The following is a 25223-nucleotide window of genomic DNA, read 5'->3' as shown; positions in this document are numbered from 1 at the left end:
ACCCAAGGCCAGGGTTCTGAGGCCAGAATAGAGGGCTAAGCCACGGGAACCCCTAAACCCTAATCCTAGGTATGGACTCAGTGGTTCCAGCGGAGACCCAAACAAGCTGTACTTTGAGCTTCAAGTGGACTATTCTGGGGTAAGGGCTCTGGTGACGCCTTTGTAGCTACACAGGCCTAAGGACTCACTTCAGAAGGGCCCTGGGTTTCAGCTTTGTTTTATCTTTGGGGGGTGGAGAGAAGCCTGAACCAGTCATCTGGAGAGGCCACTCAGAATGAGGTAGGTGATATGTCTCCCCCTCCCTACGTGGAGCAGAGGAAGGGAGTCTGGCAGGCCCACTGTTTGTTTACTGGCTGTCTGGGAAGAGCCCCAGCTGGTCCGTGTAATTACACTTAAGAGGGGCTCACACGAGGGCTTCATCCAACCACAACTCCCCAGATAGAAATTTCTCGGGGTCCAACCCCAACAGAGGCTGGATTTTATTTCCGGCAGCAGTAACTGACAGCCCTTCAATGCTGCATGAGGCCCTTTCCCTAAAGCCACAAGGAAACTCCCAGAGAGAGCAGAGGGAGGGCTGCCGGGTGCTTGTGGGAGATAAAGCCACCAGAGCCTGGCCTGTCAGCTGCTGTATTCTGTCAGGAGGGGCCAAGGAGGTGGCACTGGCAGCTGGCCAGAGGTGAAAACTGAGCTCTCCCGGGTGAGCCACCAAGTCCCATTCTAGATCCAGTTTCCCTGGGCCTGCTCCAGGTGATAAGTGGTAATTAGAATCGTGTCCCCATGAGCAAAAGTCCCTGCCTTTTTTTTTTTTTTTTTTTTTCACTTAGTTGCCCAAGAGCCCAAGAAGTGAGAAGCTGTTCCTGGCCATATAGGTGGCCTAGATCTGGAACACAGGAATTGGGGTGGAGCTAAAAGGCCTACAGCTAAGTGCAAAGGGACAGAACAGTCAGGGGTATCTGGAGCCTGCTATGGCGATTTGCGTCCTGCCTTGGCCATTTTCCGTGTTCTCAGTGAAGCAGGTTGCTCTATCTCTCTTTCTCCCTTCTACTTGTCTAAAAGAGGGGATCACAGTGGTGGTTAACCAACAGGGTTAATATGAGTGAGCGCACGCTCAAGGCCTGGCTCCAGTCCTTGGCGCTCGGGGCCCTCCACAGTGAATAGGAAAGACTAGCAATTTTCCAGAGTGGTGATTAACCACACTTTTGATGGGAGCAGGTACATGAGATGCAAGGAACTGACTGTATGGTGCTCCGAGGAGGAGAGAGGCTGGCCTTGAAGGTGACAGCTTGTGTGTTAATACAGTTCTTCTGCTCTCTCTCACTCCTTGCTCTGAGTCTCCTTCAGACAGCCCTGCAGGCTGCCCATGGCTGGCACGAAGTGCACAGCCTGTCCGGTTTCGCCATCTCCCTTGCATACACTCCAGCCTCTTGTCTTCCCGAGGGAGGGGTCATGGATGAGGGGACTGGCTCTGTAGATTTTCTCAGTTCATTTCAGTTCCAAACATTTTGTCCATTGTCCCCAGCAGTGTTTAAATGTCCCTGACATGTCAGCATGGGTGTGTTTCCTAGGTGGCATCTTGTTCTTCTTAAGTGTGTAACTGTATTCTCGATCCAAAAATGATAATCCCTAGTCTACAAAATTAACTTTCCAGATAAATACCACTCAACAGTACAGTTCTTATCCTAACTGTTTTAAGTGATAATCTTCCTTAAATGTGGCTCACAAACTTGTCTTCCTAAAGAAAGAACCCTGCCTTCTGGTTCATTTTTCTGAATAACTCGAGCCATTGTTTTTTGCACTTTGCTCTTAAATTCCTTTAGATTAAGTCCTTGATCTTAGATACCATGCTTGGCTTCCTACAAAATGGCCCTAAAGTACTGTGTTCTTTGAGTCCCTGGTTCAAATTTTTACGTGGGTTTTTTTTGGGGGGGGGCTGTTTGTTTGCTTTTGTTTGTTGAGACAGAGTTTCTCTGTGTATCCCTGGATGTCTTGGAACTCACTCTTTAGACCAGGCTGGACTTAAACTGACTGAGATTCGCCTACCTCTGCCTCCCGAGTGCTGGGATTAAAGCCGTGCTCCACTACCGCCCAATGGTTTGCTTTTTGTTCCCGTCAATATGGTTGTTTCTAGGACTAGTCTCCTCTCTGAACATGCATGATCTCTCTCCAAGTTGTAAAGCAAGGCCTACCAGTCGTCTGTGACTGACAAAACCTCCAAACTCAGAGGCTTAAAACCACAGTAGCTTCTCTCCACCCACAGGGGATAGGGTCTTCCCCAGGAGTGGTCAAATACTACCAAATGCTGCGTACACTACATATTTCCTCCTATGCCTACACACCTCAGAGGTCAATAATAACTACTAATAAAATAAGACAACCTCTTTAGTGATGTATAACAGCAATGTAGATGCAACCTCTTTAGTGATGTATAACAGCAATGTAGATGCAACCTCTTTTGTGGCTTTCACACACTCCTGTAAAGGAGGTGTTTTGCAGCTTTTCTTTAGTCTGCATTACCTGCATCACCACTGGGTGCAACTTGAGGGAGTAGTCAGTAAAACAAGGGCCAGCTGGACACCAGCACTGCAACCCCACAGCAGTGAGTCCAGTAACTCACACCGTAGTTAAGTGACCAATGGGAAGGTAGCACAGATAACATGGAAATGCTGGGCAAAATTCTCATCTTGGGTGGAGATTTTATCTCATTGCTCTTGTCAGTATGTAATTTTAAAACCAATGCTCCTGGAATTTTCTATTGAACATTTCCAGACTGCGGCTTGTCACAGGTAACCGGAGTTGCTGGAAGCAAGGCTATATATAAGAGGGCATTACTCGATGGGCATTTGCTCTTTCTCACGTGTCTTCTGCCGACTAGTTGAATGGGCTAAGCCACTTGTCTGCTTGCAGCTGCTGATCCTGGTTGTGTCTTATGTGTGTAGCTTCTGACTACGCAGGATGCCCTCTACTAAGGACAGCTGTCCTGTCTTTTACATGAACTCTCATACTCAAACAGGCTTCTTTGGCATCACTCACACAGAAACAAGAGTACAAGAAAAAGCAGAGGCATAGGAAAACAATCTCACAAGCCTAGACGAGACTAAAAGGCTAGCAGACCACAGTCCGTTTTTAAACTCAATCTACTACCATCAGAAAGTCAAATCACAATGGCCCTGATTCTGAGCCAGCGTTAAAAAGCTCTTTTCCCATGAGCCATGTTTTTCTTAATGACAATGAACTTTGAGGCAAGAAGTGTGTATCCACTACAGACTCTGAAGAGACCCCTGTGTCAGTCACCTACCTGTTACTGGGACAAAACACCAAGACAAATCAGCTTAGAAGGAGGAAATCGTGTTTGTGCTCAGAGTGTAGAGAGCATTTAATCCATGTTCATTTGGCCCCATCAACTTTGGGCCTGTGCCAAGATAGACTGCCAACTAGGAAAGACATAATGGAACAGAGATGGTAGCTGTACATGGGTGGGGGGAAGGAAAGAAGAGAGGAGAAGGAAGAGGAAAGGGAAGGGGAGAAGAAGAGAGAAGAGGAGAGGAGGGAAGGGGAGAGGATGGGAGGGGAATAGCAGAAGCTCAATATCTCCTTCAAGGGCACAATCCCAGCCACCTTGGTTTCTTCCACCAGGCCCTACCTTTCAAAGGTCCTACCATCATCCCAAAGGCTGCTGACCAAGTCTTTCATACACAGCTCTGGAGGACAATTTAAGATTCAAACTGTAAAAGACTTTGCGATCACTTCTCTAGCAGATTCAGTTGCCAAAGAAATGAGGCCTTCCTCCTCTTTGTGAAGAGTCCCAGGCACATCTTTATTTTAATCCAGCCCACCAAGCCTTCCAGCACTGGCAGTGGCTTGGAGAACACACAACTCTATACATCTCCCTTTCCAATCGCCTGGCATCTCTGAGCTTTCCTGCCAGAGACTTCTCCCCAAGCCTGCAACGCTGTGGGACACCACAGTACCCGGAGGTACGGCCTCTGGTCCCTACGCAGCACCTACACACAGACAGATCAAGTTGTTTCATTTTCTGTCTGCTGTTGCTATACTCTGCACACCCTTACTCTGTTACTGGGAGTCCTTTGTGTATCGCAGCTGACTGCTAAATTGATTTTTTTTTTTTAACATCATCTTGCCTGCCCTTTTCTGAGATTGCTGCTGCTCCCTAAAATTGGATGCTGGTTCCTCCTCTGCCTCCTGACCCCCGGTGATCATGAAATGTAATTAATGAAATGCGATAAGACAGCAAGAAACAGGATACCCTAAGGCTCTATTAAAAATCTGCTCGGGTGAAAGAAGTCCGTGAACTTAATGTCTGAGGATAAATTCGGGGGAGGGAGGAAAGAAGCCATTGCAACTTTGATTTTATGTGACTTGAGAAACTGTCCTTGTACCTCCTCTCTCCCAGCCCATCTTAATTGGTAGAAAAGGAGTGGCAAGAAGTCACCTTATAGCTGAAGTCACCTGCTCCAGACCAAGGTCTGGAATCTGTAGTCAGTGGAAGAAAGGGGGTCAGGAGGTGTGGCCAGCGTACACTGTCTGTTCTGAGGGCCTAACTTCATCTTCACTAAACCCAAGTTTCCCTCCAGAGTACTTTGTCTCCGGGTGACCTGAAGTCAAGGGGTTCTTTCCAGTCTTTCTCCTCCCCCTCTTCTCCCACCTGGAAAAGATTACCGCCTTCCTCCCTGCCCGTAAAGAGGTCGGCATCTTGTCTCCTCTCCCATCAGCTCCCTTCTGTCCCAGTTTCCTTTTGAGCATCACTGTTTAGAAACTGCACACACCCAAGCAAGGGAGCAAGAGTGACCCCTCCACATCTGTTGTACATGGGCTTTCTGGCTTTTCCACGTTCTCGGAGGCTCTGACTTTACGAATGCCTTACACATTTTAGGACATTTCTTATGTGGGGGGGGGGACAAAAGACACCTGGCACGGTGCATCAGATCCCACACCGGGTTTTCTCTGCAGTAATGCTGTCCCCAGCTGCGGGCCAAACCTTTTTCTGTAGCAATTCCCAATGTCAGGGCCTTCTCAACTTCTCTGCTTTCTCAGCCAAAATCATAGGTGTGCACTGGGCTCCAGGAACGCCCTTCCAGGTATTGTTTCACTGTGGCAGACAGCATCTGTTCTTTCTCTGGCTTATCTTATTAATTTTTTGTGTGTATCATATCACATAACATTTGTGGAAGTTACGAGGTTTTTGTTGTTGTTGTTGTTGAGGAAGAGAAGGTGGAATCTAAAACTTGCCTCCAAGCTTTTTCAAATGGGTAGACTAGGTGTTCTCTGAAGTCCCTTTTTCGTGTCCTTCCTCTCCAAATATATCATGGTAGGTCAGAATTACAGCCTAAATCAATATCTACTTCATTCTCTTGAACATTGAGTATAATTAGGAACTCACTTTGCAGGGCTAGCCATGCGTGTAGCTCGGTTGGTAGAGAGTTTGCACATCATAGATGAAGCCCCAGGTTCAAGTCCCGATACCCCATACAGGTGTCATGGTGCATACCTGCAACCCTGGCACCCAGGAGATAGAGACAGGGAGATTAAAAGTTTGTGGTCCTCCTCAGCTACATAGTGAGTTTGAGACCAGCCTATGATTTTCGTGTGGCTCTTTCTTCACAAAGAAAAGGGGCAAAATGATGCCTTTGTGACTAGCTCCATGCCAGTACCATCCCATGATGCAGTGGGGTCTGATGACTTCAGTAGGTGAGAATACTGTGTTAAAGGACACACTGACCACAGATGGTCCACCCTGACAGCACCTGCTCAGGAAGATGAGACAGAAATATAGACCAATTAGCCCGTTCCACACCTCCACCCAAGAGCCAGCTCAAAGCCTCTGGCAATGGCAGGCAGCATCTTTACCAGAACTCAGTAAGTTAACCTCTTCTGATGGTGTGAGAATCTGCCATTTGTAAGAAGAAAATAAGACATTCATCAGGAGTAAAGAGTAAGGGACCAAGAAGTTTGAAAGTGTCAAATGACAAATATTGTCCCTAACAGACATCTTCTGTATTTCTTATATATACTTTCTATTTCCCAATTCCTCTGGTTCTGCTGTTGTGCCTGTCACATCCATGTACTTACGGGCCATCGCTGACCATGTGCAACTGCGCCGGGCACCCTACAGAGCCCTTTATATGCCTCTGGTTTTATTTGCCTCTTTGCCTTTGATGCCAGTCCCCAAGTCTTTCTGTGGTCGTTAATATTGACTTTGGACACAAACAGTACTATGTATCGACCATGGTGACCTCCTTCATTGCCTGCCTGGCCTTTTCTTTGTCTTGGGTCTCCTGAGCAAAGTCCACTCATCTTGTTATCTGTATGCCACCAGGAAGGACATATTTAAGGGGCACCGAGGGCCTCTCCTGTCAAAACTGAAAACAGCTGCCTTGTTGAACTTGGTCTTCTTATGCCCATCACCTTCCTCCCCATCCCAAGGATGTTTGCTAGGTTTTAAAGCAAAGTAATTATAATTTATACCTGGGTTCGGCAAAAAGGAGAATCTATTAGTTCCCAGAATGCAAAGAGGTGCTTCAGAGTTAGGCATTGGGCTGGCAGCCATGCTACGTTAGCTCAGGAAGGGCCAGAACCTTGGGCATCTCTAGATTCCTCAGGCACTATTAGCCCTGTCCCCTTTCTGTGAAGCCTTGGAGTTCTGCTATTATAGACATGCAGTAGCAGATGTGACAAACTCCATTCCTGCAGCTTCAATGAAAACACATTGATCCCAGCAAAGGCGGGCAGCTAGCCCTGGATAAATCAACAGTGGCCAGGAGCAAGGCTTGCAAGCAGAAGCCTGACAATGCTTGATAGCCCTGTGTGAATTTCAGGTTGCACTCCTCAGCTGAGTAGAACCCAGCAGGACACCAGAGATACATTTGTGCCTGCTCTCACCCATCTTGGAGACTATTCCACTGCCTGGGTCCCTATCATCGTCCCGTAGATTACCAAGAGACCCAGTCCCAGGCTCAAGACAGCTCAGCTGATTCGCAGTCTTCCCAGCCAATGTCTCTGCCTCATTTTGCACCTCCTTTTACAACTAGGAAATGGCTCTGGATCATCTAGAAGCAAGTCCTAAGCCTTTCGATTTCTGCATTCAGCTTATATTTTTTTACCCCATATAGATGCTCAAAGCTTTATTTTCTTTCTGCAATCTTCACCTTGGAAACTCTAACTCCAAAGAATAAGGCCTTTCCAGCCCAGATGGAGGACAAGAGAGAAAGTAGGCAGTCACAGGCCTGGAACTCAGGTCTTGTGACAGTCTGATGAGGTGGAGAACTAGAAGAGAAGAGATCTGTCTGTTGGGTACAAGGAATTCTCTCACCTCATCTTAGTAATGAACCCTTTCTCACTATCTCTGGTAAGATCACCATCCCCCCCCCAAAAAAAAAAAAACCCAAGAGAGTAACCAAAGCGATAGCCTGGAAAAATCAGAGTCACAATATGAATGTCCAAGAAAATGCACGCTACTCTGCAGAGCACCGTGCTAAACGAAATAAGCCAGACTCTGAAAGACAAGGATGATATCTTCTCTCATTTGTGGATCCTAAATTTTATATAGATACAAAAAATATGTGTAGTACAAAATAGGCACTGAAACCCATCACAACGTACAATGAATCTGTCCTAGTTAGGCTTTGGAGATGGAAAGGACCATAGCCAAGGTGAGTGGCAAGTCCCTAGAAGCTGGATGCGGTAAGAAAATGGATTCTTCCCCAGCATTTCCCCTACAACAAAGAAATACTATCCAGCTGACACCAATTCTACCTCAGTGAGCCCCATTCCAGCTCTGGCCCTCAAAACTAGGCTAATGATACATTGATGTTATTTTATGGACCGAGTTTGGGGTAATTTATTACAGTATTATTAGAACAAATGTGCAGCCCCAATGTTTCCTTTTCTCTAAGATTCTCTACATCAGACGGCCCACCCTCACCATCTCTAACACCCCTACATCACTAAGCAGCTTTTTCTCTGGTAGGCAGATGTGACTGCTTCTGACAGTTTAACAGATCCCATGAAAGATAACACTGGAGCCCATGTGATTTCATGATGCTTCATGAAGCCTCTAGTCAACTTCACGTACATAAACTTAAAAAAAAAATCCTTTGTCAGTAGAATAAATTTCCTTCACAGCCAGTTCCACCCATCACTGTCAATGTGGCTGTAGACTTCTGTCATTGTCTTGATTCAGATTCAGATCGCTAGGGTCCTTACACTTCTCCCCCGTGTTCCTCCACAGTCTATCCTGTCCCCTGTCTGGACTGTATCTCGGGAACAATTCCACTCATGCCTACTGCCTATCCCAAAACCCTGCCTTGTGCACTCAACCCCATTGTCCTGGACCAGCTTCTCCATTCAGCCTCACCAGCCCTCCTCCACTCACTTTCCTAAAGATGCATCCCTTCCCAACGTTCCCTAAAATACCTCTAAGAACCTGTCATCCTGGCCTGAATTCTCCTAATCCGTAGTTACTGCCTGGCCCTTTGAGATTCTACTGCTGAAGGCTGGGTCAATAGCTGCCTTAATTTCTGTTTGTGTGCTCAGACAGGCAGCCTCACCCTGTAGGTCATTCTGGATGCCCGAGGGCTCCCTGAGTTCTCATCCCAGCCTTTTCTGAGGCTTTTCCCCTCTATGACATTGCCTCTGTTCTCATTCAGGTATCCACCTAGAGACTTAGCCCTGTGCCCTAACCTGCGGAGTTGAATACCTCCTTCCAGTTGAAAACCCCAGCCCAACTCTCAGAAACCTGAGCAGAGCAGAGGAAAGAGGAGTAGGAAACTTGCTTCGTCCATTCCCACATTCTACTTCATGAAAATCTACTTCTAACTTTAAAAAAAATCCTCCAATTTGTAATTTAGCTAGAGTAGGATGTCTCACCTTTTGCCTTGAGCTTCTCTTTGAGATACAAAGCCGGTTGAGGCAGACATCCTTGCAATGGCCAAGGCAGATATTCTGGAATGGCAGCGAGGTCATGGCTGGAGGAAATAAGACCCCTGAACTGTTTGCGTCATCTCAGATTGGGATACTACCATGGATACCCAAGTGTGTCACAGTCAGAGAGGCTCCCACTGTCATCTCATGCCCGCAGCACTCGGGAACGTCTTAGTTCCTGCCATCCCCACCTCTTGAGCCACATTTAGGTTGTTTTGCTGATGACTTATCTTGTGCTGATCCGAAGCAGTCAGGTGGCCCAGTTTTGTCCCCTATGGCCCCATACTGTGTACGTGTTCTGCGCTATGGGGCTGAATAGTTCCACCCTCTCCCCCCTAAAGAGAGATGTCCAGGTCTTAACCTGTAGAACCTACGAATGTGGCCTTGTGTGGGGAGAGCATCTTTGCAGAGGTGATTAAGTGGTTTACGGGGGTTGCCCATACTCTGGGGTACAGCCCCACACCCATGCACATACTGGCAGCACTAAGTGGACCCAGTGGGTTATGAAGAAAGCGTACGTGAAGCCAGAAGTGTGAAATGAGGTGGGGAAATAGAAGGAGCTGGAGGGGAAAAACGGGGGGTGTTTTTGAGCAAATCACATTGTATACAAGTATGAAATTTTCACATAATTTTTTTAAGATTATGAGATGAATTGTCCAGAAGAAACATAAACCCAAGGATAAACATTCATATAAAAAAAAAAAGAAGGAAAGGGGAGCATAAGGAAGGGAGGAGAGGACAGGTGGGGAGGAGAGGGGAGAGAAAAGGAGGGGAGGGGAGAGGGAAAAGGGAAAGTGAGAAACAAAGAGAAGTGATGGGGTCAAATGAGAAGAAAGGTCAGGTTGCAGACACAGGAGAAAGCCACTAGAGACAGAGACTGCATGCAGTTCTGCAGCCACAGTCAAGGACTGGACGGCCTGCAGCCACTAGAAGCTTCAGTAAGCAAGAATGATTCTCCTCTGGACCCTTGGGAGGGAATGCAGGCCTGCTGAGTCCGGGATTCCAGACTTTTAACTGAGGACACACTCATGCTATTTGAAGCCACTAAGTCTGTGGTATTCGTGACATCAATCTCATTTCTCTCAGGATGAATGAAATTAGCCCAAGTGACAAAGGAGTGGCTCCCAGGTGTAGGCACTCGTGCATCTGCTCCCTTCCTGAGCGCACTTGCCCTGTGCATTGTTCTTGCTACACTGCAAAGCCCTTTCATATGAATCCCCATCTGCCGGGACACCAACCTCAAAGGAGGCTTGCAGGACAGGCGATGATGCACCCCCTCTACGCATGCATTCTGTGTCCGCAGAAGATGTGCAAGAATCTTTTGAAATATTTTCCTGGTTTTTAATCACAATGGTCTTGAGTGTTCAACAAGGTCATTTTATACCATAATATGAACTTGATAAAGACCACATAAATGAGTCACCCAAGAACTGAAAAAGAAAAAGAAAAAAGACCCTATATGAGAGCAATACACTATACCATACTAAAAATATATCAAAAAAATCTGTGTCTACTATAAAGGAGATGATTAAGTAAAGTATAATAAACTTTAAGTAAATTATATTTAATATATTACACATATTATATATAATAAGTAATTATATATAATAAACTACCCTTTTTCTTCACTTCCTCCCCAAACATGGCACTAGGTGACTGAAAATAAAGTGAGATTTTCACTAATGAGGGAAAAGAAAGTTTTCTGCTCTGTTTGGATAGAAACACGCGTCGTCAAGAAGATGACATAATAGTTGCTTTCCAGCCGCCATGACAGAAGCAACCAAAGGAAGGAAAGACCCTTCTTGGTTCACAGTTTGAGAGTATCGCCCGTGAGGGCAGGAGCTTAAGGCAGCTGGCTACATGGCATCCGCAGTCAGGAAGCAGAGGACCATTGATTGCCGATGCTCAGCTCACGTTCTCCTCCTTCTGAGTCCAGGATCCCAGCCTGGGGAAGGATGCTGCCCACTCTAATTAATCAATCAAGATAACCCCTCAAAGGCATGACTAGAGGCTAAACATAATCTAAATAACACCTAGAGACTTGTCTGCTACCCGATTCTAAATCCTATCAAGTTGATGGTATTAACTTTCACAGACACCCTTCAAAGGCTGGTCTTAGGCAACTTTAGCTTCCTTCCGTGTTTGGCAGCAGGTAGCAGTGGCGAGCTATACTCCAGGGTCAGGGTCTTTGTTCAGTCCTTAGGTGTGGAGTCTCAGCCCTGTGAGTGTGCTAACCCCTCTGCAAGCTTCGGGCATTGGAACCCTTGCCTCTCGGCAGCATCTAGTATCACAACATTCAGCTTCGGGACTGAGACCCATGATCCTGAAAACAGGCCAGTTCTCTGAAACTCTTATGGTGGACAGGGCCTCCAGGCGGCTTCTCGGGCTCCTCGCAGCCTTTCATCCTCTATCCCCCTCTCTGCTCTCTTTCATCTTCTTGCTTCCTCTCTTCTTCCTGGATGCTCTCAGATCTCAGACCTCAGATCTCTGACAGAAGCTGCCAGCATGCTGCTGAAATGACTCAGGCTGTCCGCCTCCTCTGGTACATCTTTTGTGAGCCAGGAGTGAGATTGCCTGTCACCCAGGAAGTCAGTCTCTGGCACTGTTGAGATCATTCGGACAAGGACATTCAGTTGGGGTTTATTAACGAGATGAGCAGACTGTTAGGCATGAGGCTCGCTACTGCTTGCCATGCCTGGGCCCATGGCCACATATTCTTCAGCTATAGAGCAATCATGCCAAGGCCACCGCCCCTCACTATGCCTTTACCAGCTATATTGCAGCTACTGCCATCACCAGAACTGTCTACTGTCTCTTTCTTGGTGCTACCGGCTCAGTAAGCAAGACAATATCACTGTAGAGACCCCTTTTATAGGGCTGAATGCTACAACACCAGAGAAGGTGGCACAAAAGGGCATCTCCCAGCCCTCTCACTGAGTGAGCCTGAACAGACTGTTTATACAGCCCTGGGCTTGGACCAATCAGCCATTGGTTTGGGTCAGTCAGGATCTTGTGTCTTAGCACCATTCATGATCATTGAAACTTGCTGTGTTTGGGGCCAAAGGACTTTCCCTCTTGGTGGTGATTAGTAATTAGTCCTTCCTCCAGGGGGAGTGCTCTTCCTCTTCCTTGGGCCAAAGTGGAAATGGCCGCCGGGTCATCTAGAGTTCGTGAAAGTTTCTAATAACAAAAAGTCTGGCACCAACTGTTTCCAGCAGCCCTGGCTTGAAAGCCTCTTTGAGATCCAGGGCAGTCAGTTGTGATCTTCTCATGATTATCTGAAACCATCCACAGAGTGTATAAAATGAGGATGCTGGTGTGCATGGGTAGTCCCGTGAGCTGTTAGGCTCAGTCCGTTTGCTCAGGTTAGCAACGAGGCGTCCAGAGCTGCTAGTTAGGAAATTGGGTTGTCCCTGCCTTAGTGTTCACCTACAACATCAAGGTAAAGAGTGTCGGATTGGTACTGACCGTGATTTCACAGTGCCTGCGCAGAGCCTACCACCGGCTCGGTGCCCAGGAAGGAGGAGACCCTTCGTCTGTCCTAAACAAGCTTAACAAATTGACGGATTAATGGGTTCAACTCATTTCCTCAAGAAAGAAAATTCTATGACGTTGAGAACCATAACCCACAGGCCTTCATTTCTCTACTTGAAGATACTTGAATTTTTCAGTGGGGCAGTGGTTTGCATGATTTGTATGGTTGGTTGGTCAGTTTTCAGATAGGGTCTCTCTAAATAGCCCAGGCTAGCCTCCAATTCAGCATCTTCTGCCTCACGCTCCCAAGTGTTGGGGTTGCACACAGCTGGTTCCTAGCCTTTTGTAGCTTTGCTAACTTAGAATATTTCAGAATTTGATCAAAAAGGAAGTGGGTAAGGACAGAATGCAGAACACTGTCATCTGCAGGCAGGAGCAGAAGTGTGGTTCAAAGTGGGCCTGTTGACCTAAACAGATCTACTGACTCCTGGAGTCATGAGAACCGTGGAGGACAAGATTGAGACGAGAGCTGACAGCATCCAAACAAGTCCAGTCAGCCTCTAGAGAACTCTGTCCTTAGATCTCCTCCTGCTGCTGCAAGCCAGTCTCTCCCTCCTCTCCGGAGAAACTGAGCCGCATAACCTCAACTCAGGTACATTCGACATCACTGAGGCCAAGTGAAGTCGAGAGAGTCAGTAGGCATTCTGTTTACTGAAGTCAGAACTGGGGCTTCTGGGTCAGGAAGGGGTGGTGCTCCCCACCCCCTCAGTGTATCAGTGGAAGAGCTGAAATAAATCTATCTGGTCCATAAAACCTCAAACATTTACAACATGGGCCTTGCAGGAATGGCTCACTAACAAGTGCTTAGAGAAAAACAAATGCCCTCGGGGGAAAGAGCCTAGCTCCATCTCAGAGCTTGAATAAAAAGACAAGCAGGCTGGCTGGGACCTACCCAGGATACCCGTCGGTTTATAGACTGTCCACACGCACACCCAACCTCCAAGCTGGTTTGCATACTTGACTCTTCAGAACAAATGGATGTCCAGAGATCTTTCTATATCTTCAAGGAAAACGCCAGATTGAAGGTATACTGTTGACAGTATACTGAAGGGAGGGATAGAGAAACAAAAACAACAAACAGAAGAAATAATGTATACAGAGAATGAGTGACCCTCGATACATGAGAGGACATTTCATTGATTAAAAACAAGAAACTTGGTACTGAAAAGAATAAAGTCATGAGAGTGTGTCCACCTACGTTTTAAATACATAACTAGGTAGATCAAAAGACAGTCAAACAAGGAGATAAAATAATACTAAAGGAAAAACTGGAATCATGGTTCAGGCTGCTCATGTGTTAATAAAAAAAATTGTCATGTTGAACAAGAAAATTGGGAGATTAAGAGTATTAAAATAGCAAAGCAATAAAACTTATGGGAGTATTTTAAAATTTATTTCACGTTGTGCTCAGTATAAAGAATAAAAACAACAGGCCATCATGAAATTGCAGAGCACTTCAGCAAGAAAATAAACCCTAAATCCACATAGAGAGAAACTGACAAAATAACATGTCACATGGTCCCAGGGTTCTCGATAGTAGCACCAGATGCCAAAATTATAGAGCAATACCTTCAAAATTCTGAAGGAGGGTGACTTTTAACACAGAGACCTCTGCCGACCGCTATCGGTCAAATACTGAGATGAATGGGGGCTTTTATTTTTAGGGCTCCAGCGCTCAAACATTTAACTCTCACACACCTTTGTTAGAAAGCTGGTAACGGATGTGCTTCATCACAGCTAAATGTAAACCCAAGAGCCAGAAATGGAATCCATGGGACAAGGGCTCAATACACAGGTGTGTAGTAGGAGCTGCGGGCTCCTTTCCTGCCACCCAGCTCCTGGCTGCCTGGCTAGCTTATGCCCCGAAATAATTACACAGAAACTGTATTCTTTTAAACACTGCTTGGCCCATTAGCTCTAGCCTCTTACTGGCTAATTCTCATATCTAACCATTTCTAATAATCTGTATGGCTTACTGAGAAAGATTCTAACCTAGATCCATCTTGGGCTGGAGCTCCATCACGACTGGCCTGGAGAGGAGAGGCATGGCGTCTGCCTCACTTCCTCTTCCTCCCAGCATTCTGTTCTGTTTACTCCACCCACCTATGTTCTAACCTATCAGGCCAAGCAGTTTCTTTATTAATTAACCAATGAAAGCAACAGATTGATATGACACTCCCACATCACAGGTGAAGAGAGCCCCACAGTGATGGCTCTGGGTCAGGTCCAGGGGGCAGCGACCCAGATAGAAGCAAGGGCTGCAGAAGAGGGCACCTTCTGGAGGCGGGGGAGCCTGATGGAGTATCTGATATGTGATATGGGGGAAAAATCTATTTCTAGATCTGTTACAGATCTGTTAAAACACTGGGAAAGAGTAGGGTGCTGCTTAACTTAGCGGTCAACAGTTGTATCCTGTTAATAATCTGGTCACGGATTTGACAATGGTGGTTGGGTGAGCTCATCTGCAAGCTCATCAGAAGGCAGGGAGTGGGGAGGCTAGAAGACCAATGGTAGAAGTGACGTCCGTGTCAAAAATTAGTAAATCAAGAACAGTTACTAAAGCCTATGATCTCAGTCACATGCTGGAAAAAGCAAAAGACAGAGGGCGGGTGCTTCTATGAGAAAAACTGGGAGAAGACAGCCGGCAGGCATGGTTGGTCCTCTGTACCCCCATTCCCCCATCCCCGGCATCTGATCATTTAGTACTCCGTGATAGGCAGTTAGGTTCACTGGGCTTATCAAATACACACATGTCTGTATGTATGTGTAAATGCATGTGCACACGCACACACATGCACTCTCCCCTTTGTATGTCAGGAGAGCCAGCACTGCCCCTAGACATTTTCTATTTTCTATATACATGTTAGCTAGTCATAGATATTAGGTTATAATGCGAAGTTGGGGTCAGGTGGGATTTAAAAACCTATACAGCAAGTGAATCATTTGTTTGGGAATTCCGGAAGAACTGTGGAATTCCCTACGGACTCTACCTATTTTTGAGATCCATAATCTTTTGAGGTTGGATTTGGAGGCTGGGTATCATGCCAATGAGTTGGGACCTCTGTGTCAGTAAACCTGGCATTAACGGGGGTGGGGGGGAGGCACCGAGGTTCCAGGAAAGAGTTAAATATTGGGAGAGGACAGTGTGTGTCTACTGAAACCTATGACAACAGGGCAAAACTAACATTTGTGACAGGAAGGGAATCGGACAATGGAGAGCGGCTCAGCTAGTCAGACATGGGAGTGGGATTTCCCTGCGAACACTCTGGTGCTGGTGTGGGGCAGAACAGAGAGCTTTCCCAGGAAATCAGAGCTTCTTTGCCTTGCTTCCTTCTACAGCTTAATCGCTTACACAGAGCAGTATGTGGAGTATGACCCTTTCATAACGCCAGCAGAGCCATCTAATCCTTGGATCAGTGATGACATCACTCTATGGGACATAGAGATGAGGTAATAATAATAATTATGTTTGGGAGTGGGAGGATTGTTGGGGAAAAATCCATAATCTCATGCAATTACCCTATTCCCTATTCTAATTTGAATAAGACCAGAAGAGAAAAGGCCCAAGTACCCTCTATACCGACATCTGTTTGCTTGAGGCTCCTTCCTCGTTGCAGTTTTGGTTTGGACACAGTTCTTTGCAGAGTCTCTCTGGCCTTTCTCTGGACCCCTCTATGGCATGGTAGTTGGCACAGCTCCTCGCCATTTCCTGGACGTAGGTGCTCTGAAGGGGAGATTCTGCTGCCTCCACTTGTCTCCTTCCGTTCAGATCACAAGGATCCCAGCTAGCCCCTCTCCACACTGTCCCTTACCTCACAGCACTTTCATCAAACCCCCTCGGCTGCAAACACTATTCTCACCATGGAACAGATGAGGAAACTGAGGCAGAGCAGAGCTGGTGAACTTGCCCAAGGATACCCAGTTAGAATGCAGCAGCATTGGGGCTGGAACCCAGGCAGAGGGTTCGGGAGCTGTGGCTGGCCTCAGGCTGGGCATCTGAGATTACAGGCAAAGGGCTCCAGAGCTGGGCTGGCATCAGGCTGGGCATCTGAGGTTACGGCATCGGTAGTTTCATCAGCACTTGGCTCTGCCCTAGGAGAGAAGCAAGTGTGTTGACTTAACAGCTCAGGGGAACTTGGGGCACAGCCAAGTCTCCATGACACACGGAGACAGCTCTTTGTGGCACCCCTTCAGCTCTGCGCTCAGATTCCTTTTATTCTCCATGACTCCCATGTTCTCTTTCTCTTTGGTGTGCTTGCGTTATCTTTCTCAGATGTAGGAAAGCCCAGTAACAATTAATGAAGTCATAGATGCTTACTATAAAAAGCTTAACCTATCCCGGTGTGCATACGGAAGAAAACTCCTCCTTTCCCCCAATCAGCCTTCCAGGAAGAACCTCTGCCCGTAGTCCGATGCCCTGGTTCCCACAGTGCACCAGGGTGCCCAGGCCCTGAGAGGACTCCCAGGGTGTGTGCACTGCTGATGGAAACCCCGAGACATCTGATGAACCAGATACCATGTACTTCCCTGGCTTAGGTCCTTACTGATTCGGTGTAAGAATCAGACCATATCCCATGCTTTTTCATGTCAAATCTTTGCAAGTCTAGGTTCTCAGAGAAGTTCTGCGATTCAAAAGATGTGCCGCGCAAAACTCGATAGGGACTGGGAAATGAAGGTGGCCATGGTCCCGCCAGAGGCAGATTGAGAAAATGTGTCATGTGTAACATATATTTACACAGGGATTGTCTTAGTAAGGATTAATATGGATGTGATGGAGCATCGTGATCAAAAGTCACTCAGGGAGGAAAGAGTGCTCTTACTTGTATCAAGTTGACATAAAAACTAGCCAGGAGAGGGGTTAAAAATTAATGTATTTTTCCTTTAATGCATACGCATTTCATATAGTTGCTGTTGCTAGAAAACAAGTACATATTACGTTAACTGGTTCTAACCTTAGATAAAGAAAATGTTAGGTGTTTCTTTGGGTTAAGGGAGAATGTATAACTTACAGAGACCCTAAGGGTGTCATGAATTCAATACTTGAGTGACTCTGAATTAGTGGCTATCTCTTTAAATTTTTATGCACAGAAAATATACTGATCTAATGTAATTAAGTTCATTATATATACTATTTTAATTAGCAATATATAAGCATATATCTACCTTATCCTTTTAAATATCTATACTAAAATATTTCCTCTGGCATGAATGAAGTAAAATTTATTTAACCAATCCCTAAGCCATAACTATTTAACTCATGACTGTTTCTGTAATATAAACAACAAATCAAAGAACATCCGTATACCCCAGTCTAATTAATTTTTTACTATAAATTTTCCAGAAGTAGAGTTACTTGGAATGGAATGCATACTTTAATTTTAGTTCATGTGCCAGATTTTCCTAAATAAAACTAAAACCCCTATTTTTATGACCTCAGTTTAAAGGTTGCCATCTCTGGCATCATTGTAAACCCTGGAGTGAGCAGTCTTTCTATCTTTGTAAACTCAATAGGTTGAAACAAATCTCAATTTGTCTTCTGCTTCTTCACTGGTGTAGAAATATGTTAATTGAGGATTTCTCATGTGGCTATCAGATTCATTCTTCCGTCACTTTCCGGTCACCTGTCCTTGCCCCATTTTCACCCCAGTGGTGGCTTTGCATTGCATATTGGGACACAAAAGTCCCATTTGCTTTGGCTTGTCTTTTTCCCCAATTCCTCCCTTCTTCTTCTTTTTTTTTTTTTATTTCTTTTCCTCTTCCCCAACTTTTGATTTTCTAATCAACTTTTGCATTGCCTCTTCAGATTGTAGTTTCAATTTGAGCCATAGTTACATTTTACTTTTATTTTTTAGTTTAAAAGGATCACTAATTTATAACAGGGCATGTGTGTAATTGAAAGCACAAGCGTCCCTCTGCCTTTCCACCCCACACTCATCCCCAGATGTATGTTAGCAAGATGGATTTTAACCCAACAGTCTGAATTTACATTTCTATCCACATTGCAAGAATGAACAGCGTGCAAACAGATGTCTACTTTTGAAGCTCTGTCTCTGATGACACCGTGACTCGTCACTTTCTGTTGCTGTGATAAAACACCCTGACAAGGCTACCCAGAAGGGACGGTTGATTTGGGCTGTGATTCCGCAGGGTTAGCAGTCCATCACCGTGCTGGAAAAGTGGCAGGCACGGGCAGCAGGCACGGGCAGCAGGCACTGTGGCTGGAGCCGGCAAGTCAGGAGTTCACATTGTTGAACCCCAAGCAGGAAACAGAGAGTGAAAACTGGGAGCAGGCAAGGCTTAAGCTCTCAAGGCCTGCATCCAGTGGTATACGTCCTCCAGCAAGGCCTTAGAGGATCCTAAGTCTCCTCAGAGAACACCACCAATTGGGGACCAAGTGTACAAATGCCTGAGACTATGGGAAATATTCTTTATTCAAACCACTACACAGGGACTTCTCTTCCATTCTGATCCAAGAATTTAAAAGTTTCATTAACTCAGGTTGTCTTTTTTTTTCTCCTCATTCTCCTCCTATTCCTAATTGTTTTAGTTACTGCTTCTTTATTTCCCATGCTAGTCTCTCTCATTTTTAACTATATAAGTACATTTCATTCATATTTCTGAAGTTTTTAAATTTATTCCCCTCTCTCTCTCTCTCTCTCTCTCTTCTCTTACACACACACACACACACACACACACACACCCTTCGGTAGGAACTCTTGCCATTGCTCAAATGGTTTTTTGGTTTTTGGTTTTGTTTTGTAGTGGGTTTTTTGTTATTCTTGTTGTTTGTTTGGGTTTTGGGTTTTTTGCTTTTTTGGTTTTCTCTTTATGTTCTCTTCACTATGGCACTATGCTCTGGTCTCATTGTTTTTATCAGAATCTGGTCAGCATCTCCTCAACACACACACAACATACAAACACACATGCACTTTTCTTAGCAAGCTGCTTCCATTATGTAGAACCTGTTGTGTATTTCAGGATTTCTTCTAAGGCCTACCCCACTGCTCTCTTGAAGTCCTGCTATTCAGAGCGTCAAGGCCCTCCAGCTGTTCCTCCCACCGCCCTGCTGTAGTTGTAGACAGTCCTCCAGCTGTTCCTCCCATCGCCCTGCTGTAGTTGTGGACAGTCCTCCAGCTGTTCCTCCCACCGCCCTGCTGTAGTTGTAGACAGTCCTCCAGCTGTTCCTCCCACCGCCCTGCTGTAGTTGTGGACAGTCCTCCAGCTGTTCCTCCCACCGCCCTGCTGTAGTTGTAGACAGTCCTCCAGCTGTTTCTCCCACCACACTGCTGTAGTTGCAGACAGTCTTCCACCAGCTTGGCTACAAGCCTCATTCATTTGTCTCAAACCTCCCTCAACTGCCTGGGCCTTACCATCCACCTGAAGAACATGTCTTTGTCTCCACATATTATGATAGAGGTTGAAAACAAAAACAACAAACAAAATCCATTTTACTGAGCTTCCGGGCCTTGCCTATCCGGTCTTTCTGAGCCACCTGTCCCTCCGGGCTAGCTTTCCTTCTCACTTGAGTCTTCCCAAGCGTGCTGACCACCCAGCACGATGGCATGGCTGTCCCAATCCTCCAGCTGCTATGTCTCACACACACACACACACACATACACACATACACACACACATACACACACATACATACACACACATACACACACATACATACACACACATACACACACATACACACACACACACACACACACACAGATCACTTCTAAAGAGGACCAGTGATTCGCTTTAGCGTCTAGTCTTCTAACTGGTACACAACAGGCACTCAAAAATATAGACTGAGTGTACAGTAGGTGAAGAAGTTATTTATCCTTTGGTCGTTTCGCTGACAGTTGGCAAAAGAATTAGCCCAATGCTAATTCACTATGATAAAATTAATTTTCTCACCTGTTCCTAACTGTATAATGAAGCATGTGATCTTTTGAGAAAAAGAGATCAAGCCACCTTGCCACTTAATGTATGTCAAACTATGCAGTATTCTGTCCTCCACGCAGTACCACCTGCCCTATAATGGGTGAATCCATTCTGTTGTGATTGTTCAAACTTCTACGCTAAGCTAATGTCTAACCTATGAAAAGATAGGGGTGCAGAGTCTTATCTATGCAAACAAATGGAGCTCTGTAGGCACAAGTGAAAATGAAGCCCTAATTCTTCTCCTGGCAGAATGCCTGTACTCTGAGGCTTGCAGAACTGTCAGAAGAAGTGCAGAGCACATAATCAGTGCTGATGTCACCCTTCAGCCTGGTGACGGTCCCTGTCTATACAGTAAAGTCCAAAGATGACCAAGAAAATAACCAAGAATCAGTTTTTCCTGTTTCGCCTTAATCCAGCCTATATGGATTGAGATCTACTTTGTACTGTGCTCCGAGTAAGAAATCCTCTGGATAAAAATCTAACAAAGTCAATAAAACCTGCTGTCTTACCACCTGGCACCAGAATTCCTCCTTGCTTGGCAAAGGACATCCAGCCACTTGGGGCCACAAATCAAGTCCTGTGGGCAAGGCTTTGGCAGACACATGCAACAAAGGAGAGGGTTAGGCTGTGCCCAGTGAGAAAGTGAGAGGAGTCTGTGTTCTGTCTCTGAGAGAGGAAAATAAAGCGTAGGGGTGGGGGGAATAAGCTGAGGGAGAAGAGGCGGGCCAAGATTAGAAACCAGGGAAATTCTAGTAGCCAGTGACAAAGGTCTTTTCAAAAGCGGGAATACTAAGTATGTTAGCTGCCAGGAGAGGTAACCTCTGCTCAAGGCCTTGGAAATCATCCATGTCTCCTATCTTCCCAGACATCATGTGAACGTGGCTCATGGTACATGGCAGAGGAGAAACCATGTGTGGCCAAATAGGATGTTCTGGAGATGTCCTTCTCACTGGTCTTTAGACTTCTTCTGGGCTCAGGGAACTCCAGGCTGATTTATTTTTGAGCTCCAATCATGAGGACATGAGACGAAATGCTTGGACTCTACAAAAATTAAGAACATATTGTCTTAATTGCCGCAGGGTAGATGCAGACAGTCTGGTGACGGACAACAGCCCAATAATGGGCAAATCAGTATAGGATGTAATATAAAATAACAGGGAATTGTTCCCAGATCCCCTCTCAATCTCAGATAAGATAATAGATCCAAAAGTCTAAGAACAAGAAAAGGTATAATCAGGGCGGGAGGGGGGTGATGATAGGCTTCTGTCTGAAAGCATGGCGAACGCCATCTGTTGGAGATTCTTAGAAGTCAGCTTTCACTAAAGAAAATAACAATAACCAAGGCTTAGCACTGAGGAGCAGTCAGTCAAAAGTCACTAGACCACAGGGAAGAATTCACTAATTTACTCATTATCTAAAAGGTGTCAGAGGGAGGCTGAAAGGAAGTAGTTGTGGTAGTAACATTAACCGAAGGACGGGAGCTCAGGAAATTGGTGTGGACTGTAGAATTGTGGTAAGTCGCTTCTCCCCTCCATGGGGAAGGTTTAAGGTTCCTTCTCTATTGAGTATCAGGCACATGAGTGATGTCTATACAGAATGCCTGGTTCATTCTACTTGGTTAAAGGAATCTACTCCCAGCCATGCTGACTAGCCAAGAGGCAGAGCTGAGTTGCCAATATGCAGCTATTGGGGCAGAACTCTTACGCTCCTTTTAAAAATTAGATTTACTTATTTTATGCATCTGAGTGTTTTGCCTGTATGTATGTATGTATGTGTGTGTGTATTGTGTCATGTGCTTGCCCGGTGCCCATGGAGACCAGAAGAGGACACTGAATACCCTGGAACTGGAGTTACAGATCATTGTGAACCACCAAACTGGTGCTGGGAACTAAACCCTGGACCCCTTACAAGAGCAATAAGTACTGTTAACCACTGGGCCATCTCCCCAGACCCCTCAAGCTCCATTCTTAAAGCAGTTAATTTCCAATCATGGCCCCATTGGTGGCCTCCCTTCTTGTGTGCATATGTTGATCCTATATCAAGAGAAGACATTTGTTTTCATATTCATGGGTCTTGATGCCTTATTTGGCAAAGCAAAGTGACACCCTGAGAGGTAGCCATACAGAGTTCCAGTAGCTTCTAAATATCTGCTCTTAAGTCTTTGGAATTGCCCACCACGCTGGGAGAAGTTCAAGCCATTGAGGGGCCCATGTGGGTCACTCTAGTCAACCCTCCAACGAGCTCTTGTTAGCTGCCACAGGCACCGTTTGGACATCCAGTGCAGTCCTCAGATGACCCTTTCAGCTACCTTGTGAATACAGCTCTGAGTGGCCACAAGTGAGAGGGCACAGTCAAGCCCAAACAATCTGAGAATGCTGAACGAGAGCAATGAATGGGTACAGGCTGGGTCCCAGCCTATTGGAGCATCCAAGACCTCTCAGTGGTTCTTGGGGTGGTAAATAAATAAATGAAGACTGTTTGCTCACAGTGTGGCCCTAAGACAGGGTCATTAAATCTGTTTTCCGAGAGGACTGGCCCTTGTTTCATCATTTTTCTGATAACTTATCTTAATCCATTCAAGCTGTCAAACAAAAATGTAACAGATTGTGTGTCGCTTACACACGGAAGAAATTTGGGTCTCATTGTTCTGAGACCTGAGAACGTGAAGATCAAGGCAGCAGTGTGTTGGTGTCTGAGGAGGGCCTAGACCATGATCTGGTCAAAGTGTGTGGTGGCTTGAAAGAAAATGGCCTCCAAAGGGAGCGGCACCAATGGGAAGAGGTGTGATCTTGTTGGAGGAAGTGTCACTGTTGGGGTGGGCTTGGAGGTTTCATATATGCTCAAGCCACGCCCAGTGAGACAGTTCACTTCCTGTTGCTTGCAAGATGTAGGACTCTCAGCTTCTTCTCCAGCACCACGTCTGCCTGCACGCTGTCAGGTCCCACCATCATGGTAACAGACTGAACCTCTGAAACTGTAAGTGAGCCATCTCAATTAAATGTTCTCCTTTATAAGAGTTGCCGCAGTGGTCATGGTTTCTCTTCACAGCCACAGAAACCCAAACAACAAGGTAGCATGCCACTATTATCTTATTGCTTAGGAGGCTGAGGCAAAAGGATCACAAGTTTGGCTTGGCCACAGAGTGAATTTTCTATCTTCCCTCTGCGGTTTATTGATAACGATATTAACCTCATTCCTCAGGGCTCAATGACTTTCAAAGGCCCCAACCCTTAATACTATCATATTTGGGGTCAAAACGTTAACAGATGAATTTGAGAGGGACAAAACTTTTATCCCATACCATTTTACACCTGATCCCCCTGTTATAAACTCCAGCATGTAAAAGGCATCTGACCTGGCCCAGCACCACCAGCAATCTCTCTAATGTCAGCTTTAAAGTTCCATCTCAATAAGATGAGGGCAGATCAAGACACACATCACCTCCAGCCAAAGTCCGTTCCAGCTGTGACGACCACGGGGTACATCAAACTAGGACACTGGGAAGTGTGAGATAGACATTTCCATTCCAATAAGAAAAAACGGGAAGCAAGTCTTCTAAGTACAACAGGGCGAAGATCAAGCTTTAATCAGACTAATTCTCTCTGTCTTGACACTGCGCCCATCAGACCCAGACTGAGGCAACAGACCGACTCATTCCCTGAGGCAGTGAACCCATCTCCAGAGCTCGTCAGCTCTCTGGGTTGATGTTCTGTGTTCCATGCCCGTTTGGGTGGCAGCATCCTTCACAGCTCAGTGAACGTCCTCTCTCTGCCTTGTCTTTGCAGCTTCCCCGGGGCTGGACCACTACCCCGCAGCTCTGCCACAGAGCTTGTCCCAGTAGCTCCACTGGTTACAGTCCCCCTTGCAGCTCTCCACAGAGACTCCATCCTGGAAGTACCAGGCATGGCATCCTGGACTGCTGGAACTGGAGAGATGCCTACGCCTATTGAAACTGCCCCGCCCCCAGCTCCCCGTGGTTGCAGGGTTCTTAGCCTATAATGGGAGTCACAGACCTAGTTGTCTCTGGATCATCTTCCTATCTTCCCAAAACCTAGCTGCTGGCTTTTGTCTGGATGACTGAGCCCTATTACGTCCTTGCGACAGTCATTTGGCCACAACATTCACAGTGTCTATTCTGTTGTTTTATGGGCTTGTTTGTTAGAACACAAATAAGATAGGGATTCTCTCATTTCCTTGTTTAGATTCTAGTTCCTTTTGGGTAGCAATTCTATCTTTAGCTCATTTCTCTCTCTTTGTGTACGACTAAAAGCAGTTAGGAAGAGTCAAGCTACTCCTTCACACATGGCTTAGAAACTTCCTTGGCTAAATATGTAGACACAATGCTAGCAAGTTCCACCTTTCACAAAACCCTAGCACACAAACAGTTCAGTCGGTCTCTGCCCCTTTACAACAAGAATCACCCTTCTCTAACATCCTTGTGTTCACCTGAGTCTTGTCAGCGTGGCCTGCACCATTCTTTAAGGCTCCATTCAGAACTATCTAAGCAGTATCTAAGAACGGGGGTTCTTATCAGATTTTCTACTTGTTTTCTGAGCATACACACACACAGAGGGAGAGAGAGAGAGAGAGAGAGAGAGAGGGAGGGAGGGAGGGAGGGAGGGAGGGAGGGAGGGAGGGAGGGAGAGGGAGAGGGAGAGAGAGAGAGAGAGAGAGAGAGAGATCTTTATGGGTCCATCGTCAGCAAACATTTTAAGCTTCCCTGACCTGTGTTTACCACCCTTTCCCATTTTATGTGCTATAGCAGCATCCCACTCTCCATACCAATTTTTGTGTGAGCCCATTAAGGTGGCAAAAAA

At 46.0% G+C, this 25223-nt stretch overlaps 1 protein-coding gene across 6 annotated transcripts in view; it reads left to right on the top strand.

The window, feature by feature from the left end:
• Rgs6 (regulator of G protein signaling 6) overlaps nucleotides 1-25223 on the top strand; it is a 523367-nt gene that overhangs the window by 440109 nt on the left and 58035 nt on the right. For all 6 annotated transcript variants that reach the window (XR_009057823.1, XM_057782284.1, XM_057782282.1 and 3 more), the window contains exon 13: nucleotides 15811-15921. Coding sequence is in view for 5 of the 6 variants with exons in the window: in XM_057782284.1 (XP_057638267.1) it covers nucleotides 15811-15921 (111 nt within the window). In the remaining variant the exon portion in view is untranslated. The remainder of the gene's footprint in view (nucleotides 1-15810; nucleotides 15922-25223) is intronic.

This window comes from Chionomys nivalis, chromosome 10 (assembly GCF_950005125.1).
Source record: "Chionomys nivalis chromosome 10, mChiNiv1.1, whole genome shotgun sequence".
NCBI lineage: Eukaryota > Metazoa > Chordata > Mammalia > Rodentia > Cricetidae > Chionomys > Chionomys nivalis.
The sequence above is the reverse complement of the archived record's forward strand: the minus strand, read 5'-3'. Positions and strand labels throughout refer to the sequence as shown.